Raw genomic sequence first — 16,923 nt, forward strand, 5'->3', positions numbered from 1 at the left:
TCACTGATGATTCTCTGTAGGTTCATCACTACGAGCCAAACACATTATTCACTGACAGTGTGTTTCATTCAGCCTACCAATCACACCATGTTCAATATTCTGCATTATTTATGTCTTCGGAGGTAGCAGAGTTCAGAAGGTTTATTCAGTTTACAGTCCAGCTGGTGGATGAATGGTTAAGTTTTTATCTCTGACATTATCCAGGTCATTTTACTTTGAGACAGGAGGAGGTCAGAGTGGACAAAAAGGCAACAAAATGTTGGACTTTGACATGAAAGACTTCTGTTCACTTCCTGTTTCCTTCTGACAGTCGACGGGTTTTGAAAGGCAACGACTGTACAAACAATCTATTTTATCAGTTGAAGGATTTATTGTTTGGTTTACTTTCACTCAGGAACAAAAACCTCCTAATTTTATACCCTGAAAAGCTCTTTCAAAGCTCTTTCATACAGACTGAGGTGAAGTGGAGGTGAAACAGGAAGGTTAAACAACAGATTTCCTCTCACATGATGTTTTAAAGCCACAAGTTAAGGCTCAGAATTAAGAATGTGGAGCAGAGATATAAAAGATGTTTCCTGACTCCTCAGAGGCTTGAAACTGTAAACTTACCTCCTTTTTATGTTGAATCTTTGTTGTATCTTTCCTATAATATTATTCTATATATTTCTTCTTTTCTTTGTGGACAATTAGACAAAAATAGAATAACACCAGACGTATCTGTCTTTAAATATCTGTTTTAAATATTTCTAATCTATTATAAAGCTCATACTGTATCTTTTAAAGATATTTATTTGGCTAACCTGCATCCTAGTTTTGCAAATTAAAGAAAGTTTGTGGCAATAAATGTACACGTACACATTTAAAGGAGACTGAATCTATGTAGAGATTATGTTGTGATTCTGAAGTTTTTTAAGGGACATTTGCATCATATTTATCACCTTAAAACATCATTTTCATCTATTTTATAAGCCCTGTAGAGATGCACTCTGCAGCTTTTACTCCAACATTTGTATTTTTTTCATTTAGATCTGAGAGAAAAAGCTGTTTCTACTTTGCATAAAAGACTAAAATAAACCTTTTAAAGGTCAGAATCTGCAGGTTGAATCCACTTGTTTCTAAATGTTAGAAGTGATGAGTCATTCATAAAAAATAAAATAAAAGGTTATAAGTAGAAGCTGCTGAAAGCTGTGACTTCAGAGGTTCAGATTGTGTAACATTACAAAAAAAAAACATCGGCTGTGAAAGTGTTTGATGAAGAAAAACCGTCATCATTAGCCTCAAAATGTATTTTGATATGTGCATGAATGTAACTGGTTGTCACGGTAACAGTGTCCAAGTTGCAGCACACACACAACAAATGAATGAACTGGATGTGTCTGATGCTGCTTGTTTATTGTGCAATCTGTCTGGACAAACTGTGTGTGTGTGTGTGTGTGTGTGTGTGTGAATAAACTGGCAATAAGGAGAAGACAAAGTGTCCTGCAGTCTGAAGCTTTACAATTTAAAGGATAACACGTATCCAGGCAACCGGCGCCGTGATGAACATGAGCCCCAGACGTACACGAGCTGTGAGACCTGGATGGGATTGACCTACCTCTCTCTCTCTCTCTGAGTGTGTGTGTGTGTGTGTGTGAGTTGGTTTTTCTCTTCATCATGTCTAACAGGACATTGGGAAAGATGGAGGGCGACTCTGATCGCAGCCTGTGATCCTGAATCACTGCTGTTAATTATGTAACTGCGCCCACATCCTCCCACCGCCGCTCTGATGGAGGGAAATTAGGTGACTGTGTCAAAAACCCACATCCTGCTGCCTGAATACAACCCCATGACAACCTACAACAACAAAAAATACATTCAGTAATATTTCACTGCTTCTGTACACACATTAAAAATAAACTATGCTGAGACTTTAAAGGGGACATGTTCTGCTTTTCGTGATTCTGGCCTTTATTTACCTCAACATCAGGCCTTTATTGGAAGCAGGCTTATATTAGAGAGAGGCCTTTATTTCTAATTCCCTCTGTTTGATCAGTATATTTGCTCATATTTTAGTAGAAGGTCTCCTTGTTTTCTGATCTTGTTCTGTTTGCTCTGTTAATCTTTTGTTACTGCATGTTACTATAATCCACTTCGACGTGCGGAACAATAATTCTAGGAATGTTTTAGCAGTGCAACACTTAGCTGTTGTGCATGTTGGTAGCACGCTCATAGATGTATGGTCACCGGCTTAGCCAAGTTACCCTGGTTACCCTGGTTACCCTGGTTACCTATGATCATGTAGTGTTGCTAAAAAAATGCTTACTATTTATGCTTAACTGGCTTGCACATTATATAACAAGCACTAGTGTTTTCACGTTGACGACACCCCTATCCATTATCGGAGACCCAGCTCTTATTGACAACCATCTTTTATTTGAGGATACGATATATCTTGTTCTGATGTTGGATGTTTAACAAGGTCAAAGTTCCAAAACTTGAGGTGAACATGTGTAGAAATGCTGCCTGCAAGTCAAACATCAGGGCTTCAGCCTGCTGTAAACGCTTCATTTGCAAAGTCACCTCTACTTCCTCCTCATGATGACATCAGGCAGCGTTTCTGCAGGATTCACCAAGTTACATTTAAGACTTTTTAAGACCTTTTTGATTCCACATAGAATTCAAGTGAACACCTGTTTCCCAATCAGTATGAAAGTATGATGGTAAACCATCATTATTTATTATTATATCACTTTTTTCAACATTTTCTAGCAGTGTATAATCATTTCTAATCATTTTAATCAATTATATTAAGGCAACCTTGGACCCGGATAAGGAGCAGAAATTGGATGCATGGATTAACTAATCAAAGATAAATGTCATTTATAGGCGCATAACGTCTCCAGACAGCCATCAGATACATAAACATTTTATAACTAACGTTACCGCCTCTTAAATTCTTTTTTAAAACTTTTTAAGACCCACAGAAACCCTGCAGTGTTCGCACATGACCACAAATGGTCATCCATCCGTTCTGTAGCCTTGGTTGCTAAGGTGGTTGCTAAGGTGGTTGCTAAGGTCTTTCCATGTGTTGTTCACTCTCATATGTCAAATGTGATTCAGCTCCAACATGTACAGATGAATTTGAGAGGTTGACATTTGGAGTAAAGAAGGAGAAGAAGAAGTGAAATCCTGCTACTATAATTTGTTTACATAGCTGAATCTGACCAATCAGAACAGAGTGGGCTCATCGGGAGGCGGGGCCTTAAAGAGACAGGAAGTAAAACGGCCTGTTTCAGACAGAGGCTGAACTGAGGGGCTGCATAAAGGACCAGTAGAAGATAAATAAGGAGTTTTTAACTGTACATTATGCAAAGATATTCTACATATCCCCAGATCTCCTGAACTAACAACAGGCTCTGTGTTTTGTATGGAAACATGTCCTTTTGAACTGCCCATTTTCTGGATTCATTTGCTGAAAACACTCCATCCTCCCAGTGTTCCCGGATATTCAATTAAAATTGTTCATCTTCAAGGCCTTCTAAACCACGAACAAGAGTCCCTGAACTGCATCTTGGCTTTGTGTATTTACTGGAAATACTCCACTCTTCCTGGCCTGTTAAACTACTCACTGACAACAACCAGGACTACGGTTGGGCTCCACTCTCCATGTAGATATAAAGGGCTCATTCTAAGGCAACAAAGACACAACAATTCTTATTTTCAGGTGATTATACACTAATTAAAACACTTATGAATATTATATTCCATTTTTTCCAAATCTGTTCCACTGCACCTTTAAAGGACCGATCTAAGCAGGTTCTAGCTTAACTAAACAAGCTAGCTAACTAGCTTAACTACATACTGTGCAGCTTTATGTTGCTGCAGATAAAACTATTCTGTAATTAGATGCTACAACTGAGAGCAGGGACTGAATTAAAATGAATAGCAAAGAGATTTTAATACAACAATTGATATAATTTTATTGATGTTTCACAGCACCCTCACTGTTTGTTGTCTGTTTGGTTTTCTGACAACCAACAAGTGGTTTTTAATGCAAGTTCTGAACAAAATAATGCAAAAATAACCTTTTCTTCACGAGTTTTTGCTTCTCAAACAAGCGCCAACACATTCTCCATGAAAGTTTCATCATTCTTGTACTTCCGTTACATCCATCACAGCCCAGTTGATCAAACCATATTCTTTATTTTATTCTACATATTATTATATTTTTTAGTTTTATCTATGTAGTATATTTATTCAGACTCAGCTGCTGTAACACCTGAATTTCCCCCACAGGGTTTCATAAAATGTTATCTTATCGCTGACAAACCAAATGAAGACTCTTCCAGCAACTAGTCTGTGACATAAAACAATAAAATGAAAAGTAGATTTGACACAGTTTGAGCTTCAGACAGCTGCTCCTCTTTACAAAGAACTTATGATATTTATGTTTCAGATGATTTACTGAAAAAGACAAAGGATATACAGCAAACACCTCCAAACATGATAAAAGCGTCTCAAGTGTCCCACCAGGCTGGAACCGCCCTTTTTAATCATCATGAATTTTTGCGGCTCCTTCATCGTCGGCCTTCGTCCCTCCTGACCCTCATGTTTTGCAGGTGAATTGAGTTTTTTTCAGGATTTCTCTCCTTCCGTACTGTTTGATGCTGCTTCTAAGCTTTGTTTCGCTGGCTAATCTACTGCACAAACACGAGCGTTCAGCCACTCAAACGCGAAGCTAAACATTGATCAGATAACAGAGAGTAGTGAGACAGACAGAAAGCTACGGTAAGCTGTTAGCTCTAACTGTATGAACTCGTTCCGGAAGCGAGTGTTAGCTACAGTAAATGGAAATCATATGATATTGTGACGTTTCAGTTGTATATTGTTTGTTAAATTAAGGTATTTATTGATGCTACAGAGACAGAGGTTGGGTACAATTTAAAGGACTACACCAACGTTTTGGGAGTTTTGTCCATTGAACACTTTATCTACGAGGTAACAAGTGTTGGCACCATTTTAGATATTTTATAATGAATGCTAACACTTTTAGCCGTAAGTAGCTTGGTGGCTAAGTGAAGGTGACTGCCATTCTCCCAAGTATCTCTTTTGGCCACTTGCAAGCAACTGAACAAGCTGAAAACACAACATTGACATATTTAAAAGTTGCTGTGGCTAACAAGTTAGCAAACAGCTACGTACTTTCACATCTAGCTTCCCACTGGAGTCCTGTTTGTATCCACCTGACGTATCTAAGTCCAATTTTCACTCTCTTTTTAGTAGGGATTCACGATATTATCGGCACGTCATCGGTATCGGCTGATAAAAGCTCTAAAATGAAATATCGGCATCGGCAAATTCTGCCGATTATGAGAGACCGATATGTTGCCTTCTCCTCTGCCGCCTGACTGTGCTTCCCCTGACGGTCCCGGTGTTTCCTTCGCAGGCTCCACTTCACTCAAGCTGCCCGTCAGACCTGCTGCTTCTTCCCACTTTAACCTGGATAACAAACCGGGGCTCAGTACTCCATGTGGAGAGCAGAGGTTAACGTTAGCTGAGAGGCTAGCGAAGGCTAACTGGCTGTGCTTCCCTCCGGTCATGCTGCGGCTAACGCTCCGCTAGCCGCTAGCCTGTCAGCTAACAGTAGCCTCCATGTGGATCCAACCAGAGCACTGAGCCCCTGTTTGTTATTCAAAGTATAAGTGGGAAGAAGCAGCAGGTCTGAATCAGCCACAATGAGTTGGAAATATCAGCATATCGGATATCGGCAAAAACTCCAATATCGTGCATCCCTACTTTTTAGCTCTAGTTTGGTCTCAACCAGCTCCTGAGAATTATATCTGGCTCTTTAGCTCTTCGGTGTTCTGCTTTCGTCACCAGCTAACATCTAAAACAATGATAAAAATAGACTCAAAAGCTTTGTAGAGCTGAAGGGACACATTTACACATTTAGAAAATAGTAAGTTATTTTTTTAACATCCTGTAAGTTAAATCTTTAGCGGGCGGACAGGTGGTTTTGGTGCCGTTACTCATCACGTAAATAATGATGATACCAATGGGCAAAACTTCAAAACGTTCATGTAGTCCATCAGCTTCACAGTGGTCTTCCTCCAGCGCATTAACCCGCATATCACAAAAGTGTTACTTTAGTCTTATTTTAATAAACTTTAAACAGTAAAACTCAGAAAACTGCTTCTCAATAGATGAACTGTCTGATCGTAGAACAGATTAAAATTACAAGCAGTGTCTTCAGGCTAGCTCGGCTAACAAGCGTTTGCTAAAATTTGTTTCAAAAGTTCCAAAAAGAAAGTGTTTCTTTTCCATATGCGGGTTAAAACACTGGAATGAAACCACCGTTTTTACTGACTATTCAAGAACTGCTTCACAGAAACAAAACAGTATGTCATGCAGATTTAAGACGAGTCCATTGCTAGCAGGTACGAAGGAGATGAGGAGTTGTCAGGGAAGAGAGCGTTCGGCTGTCGACTTCCTGCTGACGTCTCAGAGCCTTGCTGACTTTGTTGTCCTACAGTCGGGTCCTCTAGAAGGTCAGCACTGAAACGGGGAGGACAGTCACTCACAACAGCAGGTTGGCAGGATTAGTTTGGTTTCAGCTTCATCCGGCGGGAGTCGCATGCAGGGCGGCACAGAAACAGAGGAAGAAGAAGAGGAGGAGGAGGAGGAGGAGGAGGAGGAGATGCAGACCTGCATGCACGGAGGAGCCCAGCAGAGATCACTTACAGTCGACCTCCAGGATGGCTCTGACAGTCCTTGTGAGCTCCTTCGCCTCCTGGGCGAGCGTGGCCGCCGTCCAGGGACTCTTCTTGTAGCGAAGAGGGAGGCCTTGAGGCGACGCTCCGACTTTAACGTCTCCGGAGCTGCAAACAGATGAGCACGATGAGTCAGCAGTGAAAAAACTACAAAAAGCCACAGATGGAGCCATAATGGAGGTCCATGCCCTCACTGATCTGGCCTCAGGTTTCCACAATTACTCACAACCACACAAGCTGCACGGCTCCAGGGATGGTAGATATATCAACAGTAATTTGATGGATTGTTATGAAATTTTGATTTTTATGAATGAATCCTGCTGAGTTTCAGAGACAAAGATGTTAAAAAAATATGATTTTGATTGCAGGTATGTGCAGCTCGTCACAGCCTGTTGAACAAACTCACACCTCCACTTGTTTGAATGATCGACTGAGCTAAAAAACACAGTCTGAAGCTGCTGAAGTGACCACGTCACCATGGTTGCAGCTCAGATCCGAGCATGTTCACACTCACCAGTTCACTCCCAGAAGAAAACACAATCTTTGTTCCAAAACACAGACTTTATTATTTTGTTTCTGGAGCCAAAGCTTCCTCTCTTCTTTCACAGCTACTGAACTTATTAACTCCGCAATGAAATTTCCTGCTCCGTCTCTCCGGAGGGAAATTTTCTTGTTCTCTTTCTTTATTATGGTGCTGCAGTCCGGATGACTAATGTATTTACAGTAATGATCAAAAACGTCACTACCTGGGAGTGAATGGGCAGCCGTTTATTTGTGTCAGAGGACAGGACGCCTCATGTCTGCAACCCTCAATGAAACCGATCGACTGTCCAGATTACATCTGTGCTTACGACTGGCCTAGAAACACATCGACAGGTGAATCAAAAGAGGAAACGGGAGCAGGGGGTCCCTGGGTTATGAAAGACCAGCGGAGGTGTCCCACTGACCTGATCTAAGATAAAAGGAAAGCAGGCGGGAGGTGTCATAGCTGAGTGACTTAATAACATGGCCGATTGACCTAATTTACAGAATCAGACTTACTCAACTGGCCGGAAGGTGCTGATGACTCCGTGTTACGTTTCACGAACCAAAACAAAACTCAACAAGAATCTGTTCTATATACAAGTAAACAACTGGCATTACGAAAATGTACTTAATTACCCAAAGTATTAAGTATTTAAACATTTAATTAAAAAATCCTCAAGTCCTCAGGTTTTCAGATTCTTCAAAAAAATTAGGAAGGGATGAAAGAAAGAAATGATATAAAGAAAGAAAGAAAGGAGTGAAACAAGGAGAAATAGAAAGAAGGAGAAAATAAAACAAAGAAAGACGTTAGTTAAAAAAACTGAATAAAAGATGGAAGGGAAAGATAAAAGGAATCAAGGAAGAAAGAAAGAAACGTTTGAGGAAAGAAGGGAGGACTAAAAGGAAAAAATGGACACAAACAAGGATAAAAAATAAAGAAAGGAAAGATATAGGAAGAAAAAAAAAGAAGGAAGAAAGAAAGGAGGAAAAGGTTCGACTGGGATAAGAATAAGGAGGAACAGAAGTCAGGAGGACAAAAGCAAAGACAGACAGAAAGACCTCCACCACCAGATAACACTAATATCATTATTATTTTACTTCCTTCATTCCTTTTATTCTTTTCCTTCCTTCTTTAATTCTGACACCGTCCTGCGACGCAAAGAAAACCGTCAGAATCAGTTGTTTCATCGACTTCCTTAAAGCAACATGTTTATTTATATTGTGGCAGTGACGGCGCCCTCTAGTGGACGCAGTGATAACGAGAGCAAAAGGAGGAAATCAGGCGACGTCATTATAGAGCGATAAAGTCCACGAAGGAAGGAGGTTGTCAACAAAACATCAGACTTTTCTTGTTTCCAGCCTCAAATCAACATCGTTTTTTAAAATCACGACTACGATCGTCCTCTGATATTATTGCTGGAATAACAAAATCCAGAGTTTGTGTCTCCTGCAGACTTCTGACTCGTCTCTGGTCTCTGAGTCGATGATAACGGCTCAGTCTGACCTCACAGTCTCACCGCAGGACGCAACGTTTCGTAACGCCGCCGCTGCCGCCTCGCCGCTTCGCTCTGCGGGCGTCCATTAACAGGTGATAACTGCTGTCCTACCTGGACTGAAGTGGGTCAAGGTGGACCACTAAGAGTGTGTGTGTGTGTGTAACCTGGACTAATGGGCTCGGCTCTCTGCAGGATCTCTCATTATGTGACTACCACAAAGGTGTCGGGGTCTCACACACACTCACACACACACACACACACACACACACACACACACCACTGTATACACACACTATCACATATTGTTCACATAAGGTAACACACACGCTGCACAAATGACCTCATATGACACACACACACCGTTGTGTTTCCGTCCAGATGAACCCTAACAATAAACCAAGTCTTCACCCTAAAACTGTGATAATTTATCTTCTGGGGACTCAAGTTAATCTGTAGAAATGTGTGTAGTGTTCATGTTTACAGTCAGATTATGCTATATGCTACGCTAACTCAAACGCACACACTCGTGTTTCCATCAGTTCAGAAGACACATCACATTTAGGGGTTTTTCCCGTTAGTCCGGGTTGGTCAACTTTAGCCGCGCCGAGCCAACATGTGATGATATACGTCTCCATGACAACCTCGCAGCGTGGAATAACTTTTGGTTATAACCACACGAGTTAGCTGGAGCTTCGTTAGCGGAGCTACAATAAGATGTGGAGACATACTGAGCTGTTTGTTCAGTGCAGGGAGGAAGAGTACAAGCAGAAACAGCCACAGTGATGATGATGATGGATGAAGAGCTGCAGACAACAGGCTCTTACTTCTCCAACAGGTAAACAACTTCTTTTACCTGCTGTGCCGTGTGATGGAAAAACTGTTGTTAATATGTTTTGTTTCTTTCTTTCTTTCTTTCTTTATTTCAGGGTTGTATCTTTGTCATAATTCCCAACAGGAAGTGAGGACTCACAGAGTGACAGCAGCTTACGTTAATACTCATCTGGCAAAGAATTACTCATAAACATAAACATCTCCCCTGTGTTACTACGAGTAGATAAATGTAATTGAGACCTTTTCCACAGACAGTAAACAGTGAGCCGCTTCACAAATCTGTTCTGCTCAGAACGACGTAATCATGATGTTTACCTGCATTATTCATCTGGTGGGTTTATAAGATGCTACGAGGTTGTTTACAGAGTCATAGAAAACATTTGATGTCATCTATGAAACTTCAGCTTTCATTATGGGGCCCAATGTTATTATTGGAGGGCCGGATTTGGCCCGCGGGCCGCTATTTGCCCACCACTGCTTTAAACCGAGTCTTCACCCTAAACTGTAATAATTTAAGGTTTGTCACCACAGTGTGAGTAACACAAACACCCACAGACACACACACACATACACAATGTACAAATGACACACAAATCAATACACAAGTACACACACACACACTGATATAAATCCCCAAACAGTAAGATGCTGGTGGTTGCTAAGGGCAACCAGCTTATCTGCTGATCTTCATTAGTCTGACTCATTAGCATAGCCGCCAATCAGCAGGCTGTCAATTAGTGGCTCTCTGAATCTGAGTTTAAGTTAGAGGAGCTAAATATTGCTCGTGTGTATCTGTGTGTGTAGTACTTATGTGTTTTCATGCACACACACACACACACACACACACACACACTCTCTCTCTCTACCTGTGGCTCTTCGGCGGTCCGTGTCCCTCCAGCAGGAATTCTTGAACGTTCTGCAGACACATCGAGACAAAAACAAGCAAAAGCAAAAACAAGTCTGAACTACTTTTATTTTATTATTTATTATTATTCCTCTGTTGTTCTTTGTGACTATTTTAAGAGGAATCCAGCTGCACCAAGGATTCTTACATAAACACCAGACCTCGTCCTTTCAGGTAAACTCTCTCTTCAACTGAAGGTAAACTGGTCTGCTGACGTTCATATTTACTGTATCTTCATTTGTTATTCAAAAAGACTTAAACTCCCAAACCAACCACGTGTCAGTCCAACCTGGACGCTTCGTCACCTCTGTAAACCCATCTGAAGCTATATTACACCCTCAGGGCGACTGCTGTGGTCTGCTTAGGGTTTAGGCACAAAAAAACACTTGGTTTGGGTTAAAACTATCATTTGAAACATCGTCATGGCAACAGTAAGTGTCTAACCATCCACCCAAAATGTCACCTTCATGTAGACGTCATCGGTCTCATGGCGTCTAATAATGACGCAGATGGGTTTACAAGGTAGTTGAAGTTAGTTGAAAGCCTGATGCGTCTCGTACAGATGTTAAAGGTGCGTCGGTATCAGACGCTGTGGGCTTGTTAGTCCGTCTCTCAACACTTCCTGCCTTCTCACACTCTCAGTCTGCACATGAGATTCGTTCACAGTAAGAAAAATATAGAATGAAAGTTCAGATGAGTCGTCTGGTTTGAGCTTTTACCTCCACAAAACTCAGCAGTTTCCCCGTCGAAATCTCAAAACCCTTTTTGGCGGCTTCGCTCTTCCGTAGCTGACACTCCAGGACGGCCACTCTCTTCTTCAGCTCGTCTGTTTCCTCCTGGGGTGAAATAACAAAACAAATGCACTCTTCTTCACTGGTGTCCAGAGGTTTTTTTTATTTCTCTCAGTTCTCTGTGGTTCAGGTTACGTTTAACACAAAATTACATATATTTTATGTTTGAAATATAAGTTATTGAACACTTTCAGCTTCAAATTGAGTCTGTTTTTGCTTTCTACCGACTCCTGAGGGAAATATCTGACTCTTTAACTATGTTCACCGGCTAGTCTACAGCTAACTGTGTCTGTTTGGTGCTGAGCAGATAGTGTACAGCTGCTTTTTACAGCTTTTCCTCAGAAAACGACGCTATGAGAGACGCTGAGAGTGAAGCAGAACAGTAAAGTTGCAGCCGGACAGATAAACAACGAGCTGAAACTCACTATAAAGCTCCGTAAAGCTGCAAAGTCACTGAACTTTCAGGGTTTTGGACAGTTAGTCGGACAAAACTAGACAGTTGAAGACACCCTTGACTCTCATTTCTCCAACTTTATTGTGACATTTTCAACTATTAATGGAGTAAATAATCAGCAGATTAACAGAGGAAATACAGTATTTCCTTTTATAGTACAGCACTGTTTAATCGTGTGTTTTATGATGTAATATTTTCTGCAGTCTGGAAAACACCTGAGTCAGCGCTTTATTTTCACCGGGTCATAATATTTACAGCGCAGCAGAGAGAGACATCTTTCTGTCTGCAGCCTAGCCCTCAGCCCCCCCCCCCCCCGCCCCCCCCGACGAGCCCGCTGCCGCCGCCGCCGACCCGCAGGTTGCCGGCCAGATTTCTATAAAAATAACCGGCCGGTGAAGAGCGACGTCAGAGAGTGAAGCAGCTAAGACAGAACAAAACTCTTCTGACCCATATTTCACCGCTGATGACGGAGGAAGAAAGCAAAACGTGGAGGAGAGGAAGAGGAGCGGAGTCAGAGAGGGATGCTGGGAAATCATCACTCTACAAACCAAATCTAACAATCCGCCAATGCTGATTAAGGGACTGTATGAAAATTATTGTAAACAGTAAATTAGTAATAGTAAACACTTTAGTAATGTTTAAACCAGTTGCTAGGAAACATCCAATAGGAAGCTTCTAGCTATGTAAACAGGAAGTGACTGTAGCATCACGAGCTGTAACATAACTTCCAAAAATAACAGTTTTAGGAGCAAAAACTAAAATAAAGTGAACAGCCAATCATCTGTGAATGTAGCTGTGACTTTGTTTTATCTATATATGCAAACCTGCAGAAATGTGTGTTTTAGATTTGTAATATTCGAGCAGATTACAGTGAGATTATGCTAAGCTAACTCTGACGCTATCGGTTTATAATTTGAGGTATATTGAACGTAACAGCTGGTTTTAATTTAGTGATGTGAGGCTCAGTTTGAGCTTATTAACAGCTGCTGCTTCAACCGACTCCTGAACTTCAAGTTTCACTATTTAAAAAAGCAAAAGAAATGACAGAATCATTAATATCGTCTTTTAACCGACGGCGACGCCCTCGATCCGATATCTCAAAACAACATGACACTATGAAGTTTGGACAATTCGTTTCACCACAAATAAGTTGCTTAAATGCTTAAAAGAATTAAGATAAAATACTATAAACCCAACTTTAAACTACTCTAATATGTATTTGAAACAATTATAACTTCTTCATGTAGCCACCAAATCCACAAGCTAGTTATTAAGACTCGATCTTATTAATTCCAAATAAACTCAAAACACAAAACTGGAACCTGCAATGAAATTATTGAGTGTTTAAAGGACGGATGTGTGTTAAACCAGCAGTCAAGTGTCATAAACCAAAGTATCTGTAAAGTATCTAAAATACTGACCTCATGGTGGCGCTACATGAAAAGTCAGTCTGATTCATCCTCTGGGAACCATGAATATCAGGTAAAGTGTGGTTATGGTCTATTTCTTGGCATTATGCAGTGACTTTAGGTAAATTAGTGAGCTTTAGAGGTGCTGGTAGGTGTGAATTTCATCTTTGATTAGAGTTCGGCTAGCTGTTTCCCTTTGTTTCCAGTCTTTATGCTAAGCTAAGCTAACAGCTGTAGCTTCATATTTGCCGTACAGGAATGAGAGTTGTGTTAATCCACCTCGGGATGAGACACAGCTCTTGTGTTTCTGGTGAAGACGATGATGACGTGAACTGAAATGAACCCAACGGCGCTTTATAAAAACACATCTGGTCACCTTGTTGGCGGGCGCCGGCTGCTCCACTCTCTGAGTCTTCAGCTCGGCGATCTCGGCCTCCAGCAGGTGGATCACCTCCTCATAGTCCATCTCCATCCCCCTCGCCTGCTTCTGGGCCGCCTCGGCCAGCTGGATCCGAGTCCTCAGAGCCCGACTCTCCTCCGCTCCCAGTTTTACATCCTGCCGTGATGAGAGAAGAGAAGAAGAGAGAAGAGATTCAACAAGTGAGCAGATTACTCAGCAGAGTATCAACGCTGAAAGCTTCTTAACACTCATAAATCTTTCAAGTTGCTCGTGTCATGATTTTGAATCCTCGGTGTCGGGCTGAGTTAAGAGAGCCTGAGGGACGTTTCGCTGCATCAGCAGTCACATCCCCGCAGCAGCAGGACCCGGCCGAGCCTGTCACCGCATATCAGCATATTTCTACCTCTGATAAGGTTACAACATTCAGAAAGCAGCGACTGAAGCTCAGGAATACAAAAACAGGAGAGAGCGATACGTCTGATGCTTGTTGATCCTGCAGAATGTGTTTTTCATTCATTCCAGTACGGAACAAACTGTTAAAAATCCTTTTTTTTATGTGTGTGTGTGTGTGACCAGAAAAGTTCATTTTACAATCTAGTTAGTTTGGGGTCCAGGGACATAACACAAAGCAGACTGAATGCACTCGCACAAGGACTCTCCGTGCTTTCATACTCCTTCATACTTTTGCACGACACACCGGCCAGCTGCACTGGAACTGCTCCCGCTCTTCATCTCTACACCGTCTGCTGCGTATTCACTGTCATTTATTTAGTTGTACAGTTTTTCTTTAGGTTTCTTTAGGTTCACAACATTGAGAGAACAGTAATAAGGGAAGTGCTTTATTATCAGGTGTTTGTCTGGTAATAAATTCCCAATTTTGGGGTCAATGGAGTTTTTTTTTAGTTTAGGGCACCGTTGTCTAATTTGGGATTGTGTCAAGGACTTTTTTTTATATATATAAATAATTCTATTATAAATTTGGTCCCCAAATTTGGAGGTTTTATATACAATTATAACAACAACATATCTTCAACTTATCTAACATTATGTTATATAATATATATTTAATATCCAATGATTTTGCAGTTTCCAGAATACTGGTGCCGTACCAAACACATACTGTGTTATTTGTACTGGTTTGGGTGAATATTATGATGATAAACTGGTGCGTTGGTGAAACAGGAGCTTCGGTCGGCTGTGACTTCGTCCATCTGGTTTCAACAAAGCTGCAGTTTATCTGCAGTGTGTGTGTGTGTGTGTGTGTGTGAGGCCAGGAGGGAAAACCAGCCTGTAGAGTGGAAGTTACATAACTGTCAGGGTGGTGAAACAGACACCCGACACAGTTAGACACTGTAACCCCTCCCGACTGGGAAGCAACCACTCCCAGTACTGTTGGCAAACTGGCAACCAGTAACTCAAACCCTGCAGAGATGAAATAAACACTGGAGCTCCAGTAAAATGATCCTCAGTGGTTGTAAAAGATAACGAGGCTTTAACAAACTGCTCCAGGAGGAAACTGTGAGGAGGAATGACTCGACACCACTCAACACACAAATGGAAATATTAATACTCTGATTTACTGCTCATGTAAAAACCTTTAACTACGTACATATTATTCTTATATTACGCTTTTTCCTGGTTTGGGTTCAACCTGCCTTTGATCCAATGAAGGTAAATCTTAATGCTACAACAAACAGTCTTCTTCCAACTTTGTATCAACAGTTTGTGACATAGAGGTGAGTTGTGATGTGTAGCACAACAAGCTAGCTCCTGCACATGCTCAGTAGCGTCTGCATTACACAGAACTACTCTCTGGAGACTGAAAATGTCAAACTCCTCATGATGAAGGAACGTGTCACCCAGTGCAGCAGTGTGGACAACAACGGAGGAATAAAATATATCAGACTTTAGTCACAACAAACATGAAATTCCCTCTTTTTGTCTCCTTTGCCTGAAGTTCCTGGCTGAGCCTTGGCGGAGGGATACGTTCTGGTAGTGATGTGTAAGTCTGTTGAGGTTGAAAAACTGAAGTGATTTCTTTTCTTCAGATTTGGTCGCTGGAGTGTTTTTGCAGTCTTTGAGTGTCTTGGGATCGATCTCTAGCTGCTCTCGTTGTCCTCCAGACCTCCTCCACTCACTGCTGCCTCTGGGCCTGACGTGAATATAGTTCAGTCTGTGTTTATCTGCTGTGTTGTGAAAGAAACAAGTGATGAGGAAAAGGTGTTCCAGAGATTTCCTTTGAGTGATCCTGAAAGGAGCGAGTTGTGGCTAAAAGCTGTCGAAATGGACATAAAAGGCTCGTAGAATGTGGTTCCTGCAGTAAATCTACACTAGAATGTATCCCTCCGCCGCAGCTCAGCAAGGAACTACATTCTGAGGAAACACAAAGAGGGAATTTCATCCTAAACAGGCTGTAACTTTGGAAAATATCGACTCGATTTAGCAAACTGAGGCTGCCGAAGCTTCATATTAACATCAGCTTGAACTTTGGAACGACGGTTGTTGATTTTGGTCCTCATTTCTTACAGTGTAGTGACGTTCAGAGAGAACAGCTTCAGAAGAACTGCTACAGAGACCGAGACACATCTCCACCTACAGAATCTACACCTACAGTGTTATATTAAGACTTAAAAAACCCAAACCTGACATTTAATGAGAAGAGTTCATGTCAACAGCAGCTGAGAGTCTCTAATATTGTCTGTGGATAGAAAGATAGATAGATAGATAGATAAATAGATAGATGCATAGATGGATAGATGGATAGATAGATAGATAGATAGATGCATAGATGGATGGATGGATAGATGGATAGATAGATAGATAGATAGATGCATAGATGGATGGATGGATGGATGGATTGACGCTGTGCTGAAAGTATTTGCAGGATTTTGCAAAACATGTCTAAACATTTTCTATCATTCAAACAGCAATTGTGCAGCCTTGGTGGAGGTGAGTGTTTCTATTAATGTTTATTCTGTCTTTACAAACACACACACACACACACACACACACGAACACACACACACATGAACACACACACACACACACACACATGAACACACACACACACACACACACACATGAACACACACACACACATCACGAAGCAGACAGGAGTGAAGTTGGCAGCGTCGTCTCTCCTCCTGTGGTGCTGTCATATGTAGTGAGAGCTAACAGGACACACAAGAAGTGCACGAAAGACGTGTTTATTTCTGAATATCACACGGAAACCACACGCTGCGCGCACACACACACACACACACACACACACACACACACACACACACACACAGAGCAGCAGTCCATCTGTCACCTGCACTTTTCTCAGCAGGGCTACTTTCAATTCTAAAAATCTGCAAATAGA

General features: G+C 41.4%; 1 protein-coding gene across 3 annotated transcripts in view; it reads right to left on the reverse strand.

The window, feature by feature from the left end:
- stxbp4 (syntaxin binding protein 4) overlaps nucleotides 1–16,923 on the reverse strand; it is a 68,284-nt gene that overhangs the window by 6,918 nt on the left and 44,443 nt on the right. For 2 of the 3 annotated variants that reach the window (XM_044337877.1, XM_044337878.1), the window contains exons 17-20: nucleotides 13,536–13,715; nucleotides 11,225–11,341; nucleotides 10,468–10,517; nucleotides 6,721–6,857 (exon numbers count right to left, since the gene is read on the reverse strand). In XM_044337877.1, coding sequence (XP_044193812.1) covers nucleotides 6,721–6,857; nucleotides 10,468–10,517; nucleotides 11,225–11,341; nucleotides 13,536–13,715 — 484 coding nt within the window. Of the gene's footprint in view, nucleotides 1–3,914; nucleotides 6,535–6,720; nucleotides 6,858–10,467; nucleotides 10,518–11,224; nucleotides 11,342–13,535; nucleotides 13,716–16,923 lie in introns of those variants that run through there. The other variant, XM_044337879.1, reaches the window with a different exon arrangement.

Source organism: Thunnus albacares, chromosome 20 (genome assembly GCF_914725855.1).
Source record: "Thunnus albacares chromosome 20, fThuAlb1.1, whole genome shotgun sequence".
NCBI classification, from domain to species: domain Eukaryota; kingdom Metazoa; phylum Chordata; class Actinopteri; order Scombriformes; family Scombridae; genus Thunnus; species Thunnus albacares.